The sequence below is a fragment of the Acinonyx jubatus genome, chromosome C1 (assembly GCF_027475565.1).
Source record: "Acinonyx jubatus isolate Ajub_Pintada_27869175 chromosome C1, VMU_Ajub_asm_v1.0, whole genome shotgun sequence".
Classification (NCBI taxonomy): Eukaryota; Metazoa; Chordata; class Mammalia; order Carnivora; family Felidae; genus Acinonyx; species Acinonyx jubatus.
In genome coordinates, this window is record NC_069381.1 from 42,408,535 (window position 1) to 42,422,192 (window position 13,658).

The following is a 13,658-nucleotide window of genomic DNA, read 5'->3' on the forward strand; positions in this document are numbered from 1 at the left end:
TATAGCACGGGGATGTAATGAGGACTGGATGTAATGATAGAGGTAGAGCATCTGGCATATAGTTGAAGCTAAATCTGTGTTCTTTTGCTGCTGTGAGGTCTCTGCTGTTCCATTCCTTATCAAAGCGAGTTGGTTCCAGTCACTTGCATAGCAAGTTCCCCACAGCATAAGCTCTTAAGACCGAAGCTTTGATTGGAACTTGCAGGGCTGAGATGCCTGTTTCATGCATATGTTCAGGGTGAATGGACCCTTGGGTAGTACAGTGTTCGGCATTCATATTTACAACTTACCCGACCCTTCTTTCTGGTCTTGGGTTCATGCTTGAATTCTTTCATTCAACATCTGAAACTAATTGACCTCCAAACTCAGGAGAATGATGAACTTTGTTAAATTAATCCCTGCTCTTCCTGACCCTAAAGCCGCTCACATGTGGAATTTCCTGTGTGAGGAGTAGGCTTTGGGAAGTCACCAAGTTTTGTCCAGGTGGCTTTCTCTGTTCATGACTCTGGAATGAGTGTGGCTCATCTCCAGATTCACAGCCATACCAGCCTCTCTGGAGATTATTTGCTTTTCTTTGAGATTCCCCCTGGACCTCCTGAGTGAGTTTTGTGGCTATCATGTAGTTTATGTTTTTTTTATAGCTTTATTGAGACATACTTCACACATTATATATTCCACTTATTTAAAATGTATCATTCAGCCATTTTAGCATATCCACAGTTGCACAACCATCACTACAATGAATTTTAGAATATTTTCATCCCCGCAATAAATGCTGTACCTGTTATCAGTCACTCTCCTTTTCCCTCAACTCCTCCCTCCCCACCCACAAACCCTAGACAAACACTAATATACTCTTTGTCTCTCTAAATTTTCGTATTCTGAACATTTCGTATAAATGGAATTATACGATGTATGTATGGCCTTTTGTGATTGGCTTCTTTCACTTAGCATAATGTTTTCACGGTTTACCCATGTTCTAGTATGTATCAATGCTTATTTTCTTTGTATTGCTGAATACTATTTCAGCATATGGATATACCACATTTTATTCATTCACCAGTTGATGGCTATTTGGGTTGTTCTACTTTTCGGCTGTTAAGAATAATTCTGTGAACATTTGTGTGTAAGTTTTTGTGTGGACATGTTTTCATTTCTCTTGGGTATAGATGTAGGAGTGGAATTGCTGAGTCATGTAATAGCTCTGTTTGGTCATTTAGGGAACTGCTAGGGTGTCTTCCACTGGACACATTTTACATTTCCACCAGCAGAGTATGAAGGTTCCAATGTCTCCACATCCTCACCACCACTTATCATCCGTCTATTTTGCATGTGGTCATTGTGGTGGGTGTGAAATGGTTATCGCATTGTCGTTCCTACTAGCTTATGTTTTAAGTTAGACCACATCAAACATGCTTTCCGAATCTAGCGACACCTCTCCAGTTATCCTCATGTAACACGATGACTAAGAATGGCTAGAATTTGAGGAGGGGGACACGAGACAGTGGCGGGTGGAGAAAGTGAGGGAGGTTAGGGTGTGGCGGGTCGTCCCTTTCTCCATTCTCCTGCTGCTCCTAGCTTTGACTTCTGTTTTAGCCAGTAAAGGGCCTGACACATAGTGGGTTATTGCTGGAGATGTCTGTTCTCTCCTAGCACCCACACCTTTGCAGGGTAACCTTGCAGCTTCTCCTTTCAAGAGGTGGAATCTATTTCCTCACTCCTGACTGGCCCTCCTGACTCTAGACTTCACTCATTCACTCCAGTCCATTCTTCCTCCTCACTGTAGCCAGTGATTTTTTTCCCTGTTTCAAGCCTGCTTGAAATATCCCTGCTTAAAATTCTAAAATGGTTTTTCACTACCTTGCAAAGAAGTCCATATCCCTTAATGTGACAGTTGAGTCCCTGAGGGGGCTGACCCAACTGATATTTTCAGCCTCACCTATCTTAACAGCTTGCACATCCTCAGGGATGCCATGCTATTTGCCATTGCCTCTGCTTGGAACATAACCCCCTCCCCGCCCTTTTGGCCATCTTCTGCTCGTCTTTGAAATTTCAGCGAGATTTCACTTCCTGTAGGAAACCTCCCCTCACCCTATCCTGAGACTGAATTAGTGCTCCTGAGTATGCCCAAAACGTCCTGACAATTTAACCTTTCCCACAGCACTTTACAGTTTCTGCAATTGTCTCCATTGCGAGGCTGTGGGCAACTGGAGGGGCCCAGGACTGGTTAAATATTTGGGAACTGACTGACAGAATATCCGCCTGAAGCCCCGTGCCGTGATTGTCTGTTCATCTGTCCCAGCAAGCGTCTTGAGGGCTGTATCATCATCCCCATGTTCAACACAGTGCGTGGCATCTGAGCCTTTGTAGTCCGTGGAACAGCAAGATGGTCACTGTAGGTAGAGGTTCTGAGCTGGGCAAGAGAGAGTGGACAACAGTGCTTACAGTTCAGTATGCCGAAGGTACTGAAGCAGCCTCTCCATACTACAAGCAAATCAGAAGAGTGGCAACAACCCAGCGAGAGCCCAGGTTTTTCAGGAGAGCTAGCTCATTGAATTACATTGGTTGCAAATTCATTTTCCTCTTCAGTTATTGTTAAAACTTTGTTATTAGGATATTTCAGAAGAGAAACAAGTTTTTGGTTTTCTCACCGACTAGCCTTGACAGTTGACAGTTCAACTCCATATATTTGTCTGTAGTAGTGATTCTTAAGGTTGTAAAATTCCTAGTATTGTCTAGCCCAGTAATTCCTGCCTGGATGCATCAAAATAGAAATTCTGATGCGATAAATCTGGTCTTGTGTTAAGTTAGAGGCCTGAATCCTCATAGTCTTTTCTTGAAAGCCTCCAGGGATTGGGAGCTCATGAAGTAAAATGTATCACATTCCAATTCTGGATAGACATTAGGAGAGTCTCCTTTATATTGAACCGAAATCCCCCTGAAACTCTACACTTGGTGCTAGTTTGCCCCTATGGAGTATAATTTGTCTTTGCACTTTTCCATATGTCAGTCCTTCAGCTCTGTAGAGGCTGATCACCTCTGCCCCTTCCCCCCAACCCTCTTCCTAATGTTTTCTCCTAGAGAAACCTCTCCTGTTCTCACACTATACCTCACAGGAATGATCTCCAGGCCTACTGAGTTTTGTTTTGTAATTGCATTAAAGAGCAGAGCACCAAATGAGACAGTTCACCACAGCATGGACTAACCAATCGGGCTGAGAGAGGGCCTGCTCTCATCCTATTTCTTGCCATTATTCCTTTTGATCTAGCCTGTGATCACTTTTAATTCACAGTGAATTTGCAGTTGTCATAGGGTGAGCTTATTATGATTAACCCAAAGCCAGGTCTTTTCTCACCTGTAACTCAGCCCATGTCTGCTATAAATCTAAGTAATTGACTTTTATAAGCAACAGCTGGTGTTTGTCTTGTCTTGTTAGATTGTGTCTTTCCAGTCCAAACCAATTCTTTCTAAGCAGGAAGCGATAGGCTCAGAAGAGGGAGCTGTAGCAGCAGTACAGTACTTGGGGAACTAGGGCAAGGTTGGCTTTCTACTGCTGTTTCCCAGTTTAGGGAGCAGCTCCATGTGGGTACTTAGTCATTAGAGAACAGCCCAGACTGTCTGCATTTCTTTATCGTTTATTTACTTATTGAAAGAGCATGCGTGCATGTGAGAGCAGGGGAGGGGCAGAGAGAACCCCAAGCAGGCTCTGTGCTGTCAGCACAAAGCCCAACAAGGGGCTTAGTCTCACAAACTGTGAGATCATGACCTGAGCTGAAATCAAGAGTCCAGACACTTAACCGACTGAGCCACCCAGTCGGTCCTAGACTGTCTGCATTTCTAACAAAATTGGAACTGCCTCCATTTCTTCCTGTGTGTGGTGCCCCCGACATTGCGCTGAACATGTTGCCTTCATTATCTCATTTAGTCCCTGCAGCGGCCCAGAGCACATCCTGCTGTGAAATCTCTTCTAGTGATTCTGGTGGTCTAGAAACATCAGATTCATCTCAGGTTTTAGCCCAGAGATTCTAATTCAGTGGGAATGACGTGGGGCCAGGAAATTTACCCTTTTCAAGTAATCCCAGTGATCCAATGCATATGTATGTTTGGCAGTGACTGTTTTAATTAGTGGCTTAGTTACTTGGCTCTCGAACAAGACAGCGTGGGTCTGATTCATCTTTCTCCCTCTAGAGCTTGCTGCAGCAGAAACCCTCAGGGAAGATGGCCGAATGAAAATTCAGATGCATGGTTAAGTGTCAGGAGAGTGAAGATGTCCAGTGTTGTGGGTCCTGAGCTTTCTGGAGGCCAGCCAGGTATGCAGCCTTCTCTGGAGCTCTAATGGCTAATGAGGGAAAGGGCTCAGTCCAAGGGAACTTGGCTCACACAGGAATGGGGACAGCACTGTGAGATGATCACTCAGGCTGCCTAGCCAGGCAGAGATTGTGGGTGACTTTGCCCTTTCTGGGAAACAACAGAAATGACTGTTGTACACGAGGATGCAGCCTAATGTTACCCAACCTTCATCTCATTGCTATTCACAAAAAGCCAAGTGTTTACACACACATGCCTAGTTTAAAAAAATGCTACTGGATAAAGATGGTACCTTTTAAACAGCTGTTCAGGGATCATGTAAGAGCATACTGAGGACCTTCGCAGAATGTCCAAATTAAGATGGTAGGGAACTTAGGCCTCAAATGGTCTCATCTTCCACTTGTCCCCACAGCTGGCTGCTTTAACTTCCACTACCTGGACAGGAGACCACAGTCCTGGAGTGTGAGGCCAGGAACTAACTTTCCTGGTGGTGATGAGGGGCAGGCCTCAGACATGCTGCCACCATTTTGACTAATCTTATTGAGCAACAGAATGTCAGAGGTCAAAGTGCCCTTTTCTTTTAGATGGAGAAAATGGGGTCCTGAGAGGAAATGTACTTCCCCAGGGTTTACAGTAAGGAAGACACTGAGCCCAGGATTCTTCTTTTACCCAGCATAATGCTGTATCAAAGCACCCAAGAGAACTAACCTTGGAATAGACTTATATGCCAGTGAAATAACGTCCCAGTTTCATTTAATGGGCAGATGTAAACAATTGCCCCAGCACCACTTATTGGCAAGTTAATAATTTCCAAACTGGCAATACCACCTGTCTTAAACCATGCAGTTTTCATACATGCAGGGGTCTGTCTACTGTTCCACTGGTCTATTTGTATATCACAATATACAAATACTATATCACGGAGGCTAACTGCCATTGCTTTATAACTACATCATGGTATCTGGTAGAGGGAGTATCCCACCTGCGTCATGTCATGGATTTCAGAATTTACATTCTGTTAAAAAAGTTGAGATTACAAGAAGAACTTTATAGATACATTTGTTGAGAAGGATCTTTATAATTTCAAGTTTTCCTATCCATCAATAATAGTATAGGTCTCCATTTAGGCTTTAACACCTTTCAGCAAAGTTTAATAATTTTCTCTAATATCATGGTGGCTTAACTGCCATTGCTTTGTAATTACATCGTGGTAGCTGGTAGAGGGAGTCTCCCACCTGTGTCGTATCATGGATTTCAGAATTTACATTCTGTTTAAAAAAAAGTTGAGATTTCCACAAGAACTTTATAGATACATTTGTTGAGAAGGATCTTTATAATTTCAAGTTTTCCTATCAATCAACAATAGCATAGGTCTCTATTTAGGCTTTAGCACCTTTCAGCAAAGTTTAGTAATTTCGTCCAATAAGGTCATGAACATTTTTGATAGATTTAGTTCCTACTTACTTTTGGAGGTATTTTTTGTTGTTACTATTATAAATGGCACTTTTTTCTTGAATTAGATTTTGCATATTGCCATCGTACTGAAATGCATTTGGTTTTTGGATATTGATCATAATTCCAGTACCTGTTCATGCTTTTGTGATTTTCCACTTAGAAAATCCAACCTGTGAAAATGAGTTGTTTCTTCCTTTTCGAGACTTACCCTTATTTTCTTTTTGCTGTGGGACCTCAAGCACAAGGAAGAGTAGCAGTGATCAAGGGGATCCTCATCTTACCATGACCTTGCATGGAATACTTCACACATTTCCTTTGCTCTAGGTTTTCTGTAGATCTCCTTTGTGAGATGAGGGTAGTTCCTTTCTACTTGTGGTCTGCTAAGAGTTTCTATGGTTTGTTGTTTCTGTTGAATCGGTGTTAAATTTTACTGAATATTTTTTCTGCATCTGTTGGCATAATCTATTTTTCCTTTAATCTGTTAGTGATCATTTGGTTTCTTCTACCTCCCTGAGAAATGAGAAAATAATCTAAAATATAAAAACCTTGAGATCCTTTTAGTGTTTGTTTTTATGAGCAAACACACACTGGAAATTACATAGGCCAAAACCTAGAAAGGCTGCTTACTCAGGCTTCTTCCACTTATTTGCTTTCATGCCAGGCAGTGGACTTGGACCCTGTGGGTGACACACTTCATAGACCTGCTGAGGGAGGGCCAAAGAAGCCCTGCTTTATCAGGTACAAAAAAAGAGGTCCAGGGGCCAGGAACACAGAACCTGGAGGAAACATGATGTACGTGCCAGACTAGAGAATGGACAAGGTAGGAATCTCTTCACCACCCTTGGATACAGCCAGCTTTGCCTGAAATCTGAGGTAGTGCCCACCACAACCGGTCTGGAAGTGGGCAGGCTCTTCCCCTATGGGCCTCTCAGAAATTGCAGTAATTTTTATTGCAAAGAATTCCTGGTTCCAGCAGAACACTAGAGCAATAAGGTCTCACAGCAGGTTTTCCAGATGGTGGATTTACCAGTGTGAAGGCACGAGCATGTCCTCTTGACCTTACTGTGCACTGAACTCCTCTTTCTACTCTGCAGGGGGATCTTAAGACCTCCACAGGGGTGCATGACCACACAGTGACAACCCAGGACCAGCAGGAGCTGTAGGGAGCACAGAGGCTGACTTAGCAGAAAGAAGAACTTTCATACTGACTCCCCTGATGGGAGAGGATTGCCCCATCACAGCAAGTGGGCACAGACCTGATGACTGTCTGGCAGGAATTTTACAGAGCAGATTCATGCCAGGACTGGACTGTTGACTCCAAAGTCCCTACCAGCCCTGGAACATGAAGTGACACCAGCTAGAGATGCCTGGGTTTACCTGAGAGCAAGGTGGTCAGTGCACTGTTTTGGTTCAGGACGTAGGTCCTCCGGGTTGACCTGCCCCCTCCCCAAGAGCTGGAGAGCCCTGAGAAGTACAGAATGGATTCTGTACTGTGGGAATGTGCCAGGAAACAATCAGAGACTCCCAACATGAATTGTCATTTGTGGAGGGAGTGGCTGTTACCTGACTCTGTCTTCATGCACCAGTGTAGCACAAACAGCGGCTTTATTGGTGATGCTTGGGAAGCTGTGGCAGAGCCCAGCATGCAGGCTGTGAGGGCTCAAACAGCTTCCAGCAGACAGGGGATGAGGGGATTAGCCTCAGTGGGCTCTGCTGCTTGGGGCACATTGTCCCTTCTCAGTTCTTTGAGGCAAGTGTGCAGGAAGAGGGTTCAGCACTTCACAAACTGGTGGGTGACCTCGTAGATTCCCACAGATTCCTGAGCTTTTTCATCATAGTCAGTCCAGTCCTGTGGGGGAAAATGGCCATTATTAGCCTCACGAGATGGGACAGTGTGCACAGTGGTCACGAACTGGGACTTCAAACATGTATGACCCAGAACAGAGCCAGACTCCGTTTTGGGCAAGTCACTTAACTTCTCTGAGTCTCAGTTCTATTAAAAAGGGGGGGGGGGGCGGGGGACAGTAGCAGACCTCCATCTTGAAAGAATCAAATGAGGTAACACATGTAAAAGTATTCAGCATAGTACTGGGTGCATATAAGAGCTCAGTAAATTTCAGTTACTGTTGTTATTAGGTGCTATGCAAACTGAAGTTTCTGTTCTTTTGAAGCCTGACCACAAGGCCTATGTAAGACAGTAATGTGGCCAGTAATACATTTGATTCTTGTTATTCATGGTAGTTACAATCTACATAATCACTACAAACACTGAATTAGCAAACAGTGAACCACTATTCCCAGGGAAAATATAAGGTTAGGTTCTCAGAAGCATCTGATCACATTTTCTTCAATCAATATAGAACCTTGTTTTGGTAGGTTTTTGTTAAAAAAAAAACAAAAACAAAAAACACCTTATTTAATATGTATAGTTGATTCATTAATATTGAACTCCTAGCTGACAGCACTATTACTCTTGCCTAAACAAAGCTGATCTAACATGCATTTTCTCCATGCATTTTCACCCCAGACTTCTTGCTTGTGGAACACTAGACAGCACTTTAGAACGACACTTGGGGCCATTTTAAACACCAAAATCATCAGCAAAAAAAACGTGGAGTCAGCTTTGTATTGATGATCTTTGTTCACTAGAAGGGTAATTCCCACCAGGTACCCTCCAGCGCCCTGCAAGACCCCCCAAGTCCTGTACCTTCTCCTGAAGATTAATATCACTGAAGACCGTCCCCGATTCCACGCCCTCGGCAGCAAACCCAGCCTGTAGGTGACAGGACGGCAGCAGTTAGTCTGGGGAAAGGAGGCACCAGTCTGGCATGTGAGGACAGAGATGCAGTGGGGGCACCTGCTCTAGAATAACTACTGCACTTCCAGGGCCTGGCAGCTGCCCCAGGAGTATAGTAGTTCCTCCAAACTAGAGCCTTGGACCAGAGGCAGGTGTGGGGTAAACCTTTCCATTACCCAGTTTTCTGAGATCCTAGGCACATCACTCCCCTATCTGGACCTGAGTCATACTGTTTATGAAATGGGGATGACAAGACTGTCTCATCTCCCTGCCTCACAGATTTGTTGTGAGGTCAAAATGCTGCACAACTAAAGTGGGATAAGCACTGGCTCTGGAGTCTGACAGACCTGGGTTCAAATAACAGTACCAGTGTTTATGAACTCTGTCACCCTGGGCAAGTTGCAAAATCTGAAATTCTTTCCTTGTCTGAAAGATAGGGTGAATAACTTCACAAGGTCACTGTGAGGATTAAACGAAGTAACACGTAAAAGTGACCAGAACGTGCCCATCACATGGTAGGCACTTAATAAATAACAATTATTATTCTGAGAAGGAAGTCCTAGTCCATGGTCTCTGCATGAAGCAGAGTTCTGTTGTCGCTTTCTATATGCCCTCCCCAAAGATACAGGTTCCCTGGGAAGATACACGCACCTGAGGCTGGAAATCAACTGGTTCAAGGCCCCGACACTCAAACTCTACAATTGTCTTGAACTTCTCATTGTCTTCAGCCTAGAAAGGAAGTGTGTTGAGGGGGCAGGCCCAACTGGGCCCTTAGGATGATCCCACTGCCCCTGCTCTTCCTGCCAAGTGGGCCCAACTGCCCTCATGAGCCCAGAATGGGACTCAGGAGCAACCCATTCCCTTCCGGAAGAAGTCTGCACTGGTCACCTGCTCCCCATGAGACCTTCTTGTACACAGATGCTGTAGAAGAAACACTGTGGGTTCTAGAGTCAGCCTGCCTGGATATGAGCTCAGACAGAGCTCTGCCTTCTGCCTCTCTTCCCATCTAAGATGGTCAGACTGGGCTGAAGAAACCACTGCAGGTTTGTTGTGAGAATCTGAACTATGTGTAAAGTGCCCAGCTATAGTCCCTGACTCTGCTCAATAAATGATAAAATTCTCAAAAAATATGAACAAGAATGTTAAGCTATAAAGTCTCCAGATCTTCCAAATGGCCCAGTACACTTAACTGCAGCCTTTTGCTAACCATCTGCCATGCTGTGAGACAGGAGGCTTGGAGGGGTGCCCGGGTGACACAGTTAAGTGTCTGACTTTTGATTTCAGCTCAGGTCATGATCTCAGTTTGTGAGTTCAAGCCCCTCATTGGGCTCTGCACTGACAGTGCAGAGCCTGCTTGGGATTCTCTCTCCTTCTCCCTCTCTCTGCCCCTCCCCTGTTCATGTTCTCTCTTTCAAAATAAATAAACTATAAAAAAAAAAAAAAAAGCCTTTGAAATGGAATTTTCACATGAAGGTGGCACCCTGAGAGGGGTGGGTTAGTGAGGAAACTCATGCCTACCTCACCCACGGGCTCAGAGATACCAGGCACCACACCCACACATTCAATCACATTGTGTCATTCACTATTAAAATCTATACATTAACCATGTGCCTAGCACTGATGAGACACTCTGTTGGCTCTGGTTTGTTTTTGTTTGTTAATCTGTCTCTTCCACTATATTATCAATTACTTGGAAGCAAATCCTCATGACTTCTCCCTTAAACTTCAGGAAAAAGCTGAGAATTTGGCAAAAATCAGACATGTTTCAAAAATATTAAACAAGGGAGGGGCACCTGGGTAGCTCAGCCTGTCAAGCATCTGACTTTGGCTCAGGTCATGATCTCATGGTTCATGAGTTTGAGCCCCACCTTGGGCTCTGTGCTGACAGCTTGGGAGTCTTGGAGCCTGCTTCAGATTATGTGTCTTCCTCCCTCTCTCTACCCCTCCCCCACACATGGTCTCTCTCAAAAATAAACATTAAAAAAATTTTTTTTAAATACTAAATAAGGGATAGATGAATACAAGTAACTACCTTTTAAACAGAGACCCAAAGCACACACTCCCTCCCTCCCCTTTAGACTACTTTGTTAACACAGTAATGCATAACTAGTTATAACGTCAATATCAAGGATGGGATGCACCAAAGGACTGTCCCACCCATGGTTTCAGAGAAGGCTCACTAGTCCCCCAGAGTAGACAAAGTACTCTCAATGATGGAAACTGAGTGGCCAGGTTGTGTCAGATGTACACTGAGATCCACAGCCCAGTGCTTATAAAGAAAACACTGTAATAGCCTGTTCATGAATCTCTTTCCTACCAAGCACTCAGCCAGTATATTGTGAATAGACGACTAATACCATGACAGACTGAATGAATGAACAAGTATATGAATGAATGTCCCATGGCAAGTCACTCTGGTACAGACAGAACTCTAGAACCCAGGCCTCTTAGCTTCCAGCTTAGATTTACTCCCACCATACCTGCCACCACAGCAGGAAACTTACATTGTAAGATTTGATGGTGCTGCTCAAAATCTCTGAAACATAAGAGAAGACAAAGTTGACGAGTCCATACCCTGGCCCTGTCCAGGTGCCCAGATGTGGCTCTGGGAAAAAGAGTCTGCTGCAGTCGCTTGGGCACCTCAGGCCTGGGTCCACCCACAGTAACATGAGCTTGCCTTTGGTCTGGTACCAGGAAGATATGGGCCTGGTTGGGGAAGCTCAGGATTCACAACCTGACCTACCGATGGAGTTTTCCCTTGCACACAGCTTGCACTTCTGGACCATGGAGGCGCTGCCACGACCTCCCTTCAGTGCCACACTGTCCTGGCAAGGGTAAAAAGAACCTCTAGTCAAACATCAATTAGTTGTAAAGGTCTCAAAGAGACCCAGTCCTACCACTTATTAGCTAAAGAGACCAAGATCGAGAGAGGGAGAACCACCTGCTACAACAAGAATCCTGGGGAGGCTTTTTGAGACTGAGAAAAAGACTCTTTTCGGTTTTGAGCTCTGCCTCACATTCCAAAGAAGCCTGGTCTTCCCAGTGTTGATCACACTAGTGCCTGCCCTCCCAAACTACAGAAAGTAGAGTGCAAAGACCTGTGCGATTAGGGCCACAGGTTCTCTCCCTAAATCCCTGCCCAGAGGCATATGTGTGTTTGTGTTTGGGTATGGTGGTAGGGGGAGTAGTTACCATCAGCCGAATATATTGCCACTTCTCTGAAATCTCACCACAGTTGCCACATTTCATCTTGGGGGAGGAAAAAGAAGATCAGTAAAATAGCTGGTTCAGCTGGGCAGACACTAAAGGAAGGGTAAGAACAGTGAGAGGTGGACATGTTCAACCTACCCTCTTGTCCACAGTCTCACCTCATCCTTACAACCGGCCCCACCAAGGATGTAACTGAATTTCTCTCCGGGCAAAGAACAGGTCAAGTGTTTTTCGTGCTGGCATGCACCCCTCCTAGAAGCACCCAGTCTAGCTGGAAATTCAAGGCTAATATATAGTACAGAAATGGCTTCAACAGCCCTCACCCCCATCCCCTCGTTAGGTCTGGAGCTTTCCCTGTGTTCTCACAGGCCTTGTAGGTTCCTAGTAAAAGTACTCATCACTCTGTCGTTACTCTATTTCTCTGTCTCCTTAACTAGACTGTGTGCTTTTTGAAGCAGAGGGCATCAATTCCTCAAATAAGCTCTGGTACTCGGGCTTCAAAGTATTTGGTAATAAAGGTGCCAACAAAGCTTCCTGAAAGAGACAGAGCTTTTGCCAGGTTCTGAAGGATGCTGGGATTTAGACAACGAGGGAAATAAAGCAGAAGTTCTGAGATCTGGAAGAGTGAAGGACCTCAAACTGCTCAGGTAAGAGGGGGGCCTCTGTAGACCCAGTCACCAGAGTACCAGATTCACCAGTATAGGGTAGAGAAGGAAGGGGGAAGCCACGCACAAAATTAAAACGCTTTCACGATAAAGCCTAATCAACGAATAAAACAGCGAAATTCTCCTCCTTACTAAATAATCCCAAGCCCTCTTCAGGTAGTCTTTCGGTGTTTACACAACATGAAATATTTCACGGAGAGAAAATTACAAAAGGAACTCCAAAAGACTACCAATTAAGAATTAACCAATACGTTTTAAAAAGCGAACAAAATTCTATCCAGGAAAAGAACATTTAATGGCTACATATTTCTGATCTTGCTGGACACAGAGCTCCCGTTGGACCGGCACTTCGGGACTGGAAAACTATCCTGCGGATGGGCCTGTGGCGCCCCGCCCCCTTCCGGAGTCGCTCCGGGGCCCGGAACCTCACCGCGCCTACACCCTCCACGATGCTCCTCCCTTCTCCCGCCAAGGCCCCTCCCATCAAGCTGTACCTTCAGGTACCACCGGAAGTCCTCGCCCAAGGGCCGGAGGTTGGTGACATTCTCCAGCGTGGCTTTGAGCTGCAGCGCAATTTTCTGTGAGGGAGGGCCACCGCAATTGCAACAACGGCGCCTGCGCCGCCCTATCTAGCCCCAGTCCCTCCCCTCCCGGTACGAGCCTCCCCGCTCCTTCTCAGCGCGGGCCCACTTCTCTCATTCCCTCCTGGCACAAGCTCCCGCCACCTTCCCGTCCCTGTCCCGGCGGCAGTCTGCCCTCGCCTTACCCCCATACCGGCCCGGCTCGGCCCGACCAGGCCCGGCACTGGCTGCGGCCGCTACTTTCCGGCCCGTCGTAAACGGTGGGCGCCGCCAGCGCACCCGGGTGCAGACCTCCGGCGTGCGTGGGGCGGAGCGGAGGGCGGGGTCTTCACGCGCCGCGGCTTCCGGGGCATGCCGGGCTTTTTCTTCGATTAGGTGGACCTGTGTAGGTGTCGTGAGTCCGCAATTAACCTGAACTCAGACCCGCCGAATCCTTCCTCCAGCAGTCAGCAATTTGCTGAACGCCAATCTCGTGCCAGCACTATGCTAGTTTGAGGGATACCGTAGCAAACAAGATAGTCCCTACCCGAAATTTCGGCCAGGGCTTTTTCCTGCTCCTCAGTTGTTTCCCGGCTCCTAACTAGTCTGGTCTTCTCTCACCCAACAACCACTTGGTTCCTGCTGGCCTTTTGAGGCTTTTTA

General features: G+C 45.8%; 1 protein-coding gene across 3 annotated transcripts; it reads right to left on the reverse strand.

The window, feature by feature from the left end:
• Window positions 1–7,351: 7,351 nt before the first annotated feature.
• CZIB (CXXC motif containing zinc binding protein) lies at window positions 7,352–13,357 on the reverse strand. Of its 3 annotated transcripts, none has more exons than XM_027059146.2 (8): window positions 13,202–13,357; window positions 12,930–13,013; window positions 11,753–11,809; window positions 11,304–11,385; window positions 11,065–11,165; window positions 9,212–9,289; window positions 8,471–8,536; window positions 7,352–7,612 (listed from the first exon to the last, which is right to left on the reverse strand). In XM_027059146.2, the coding sequence occupies exons 1-8, from the start codon at window positions 13,205–13,207 to the stop codon at window positions 7,535–7,537; spliced, it is 552 nt and encodes a 183-aa protein (XP_026914947.1). In that variant the 5' UTR covers window positions 13,208–13,357; the 3' UTR covers window positions 7,352–7,534. The 3 variants fall into 3 exon arrangements, with proteins under 3 accessions (XP_026914947.1, XP_026914948.1, XP_026914949.1); XM_027059147.2 differs by having other exon boundaries at window positions 11,065–11,096; window positions 13,202–13,355; XM_027059148.2 differs by having other exon boundaries at window positions 11,753–11,862; window positions 13,202–13,259.
• Window positions 13,358–13,658: the final 301 nt, after the last annotated feature.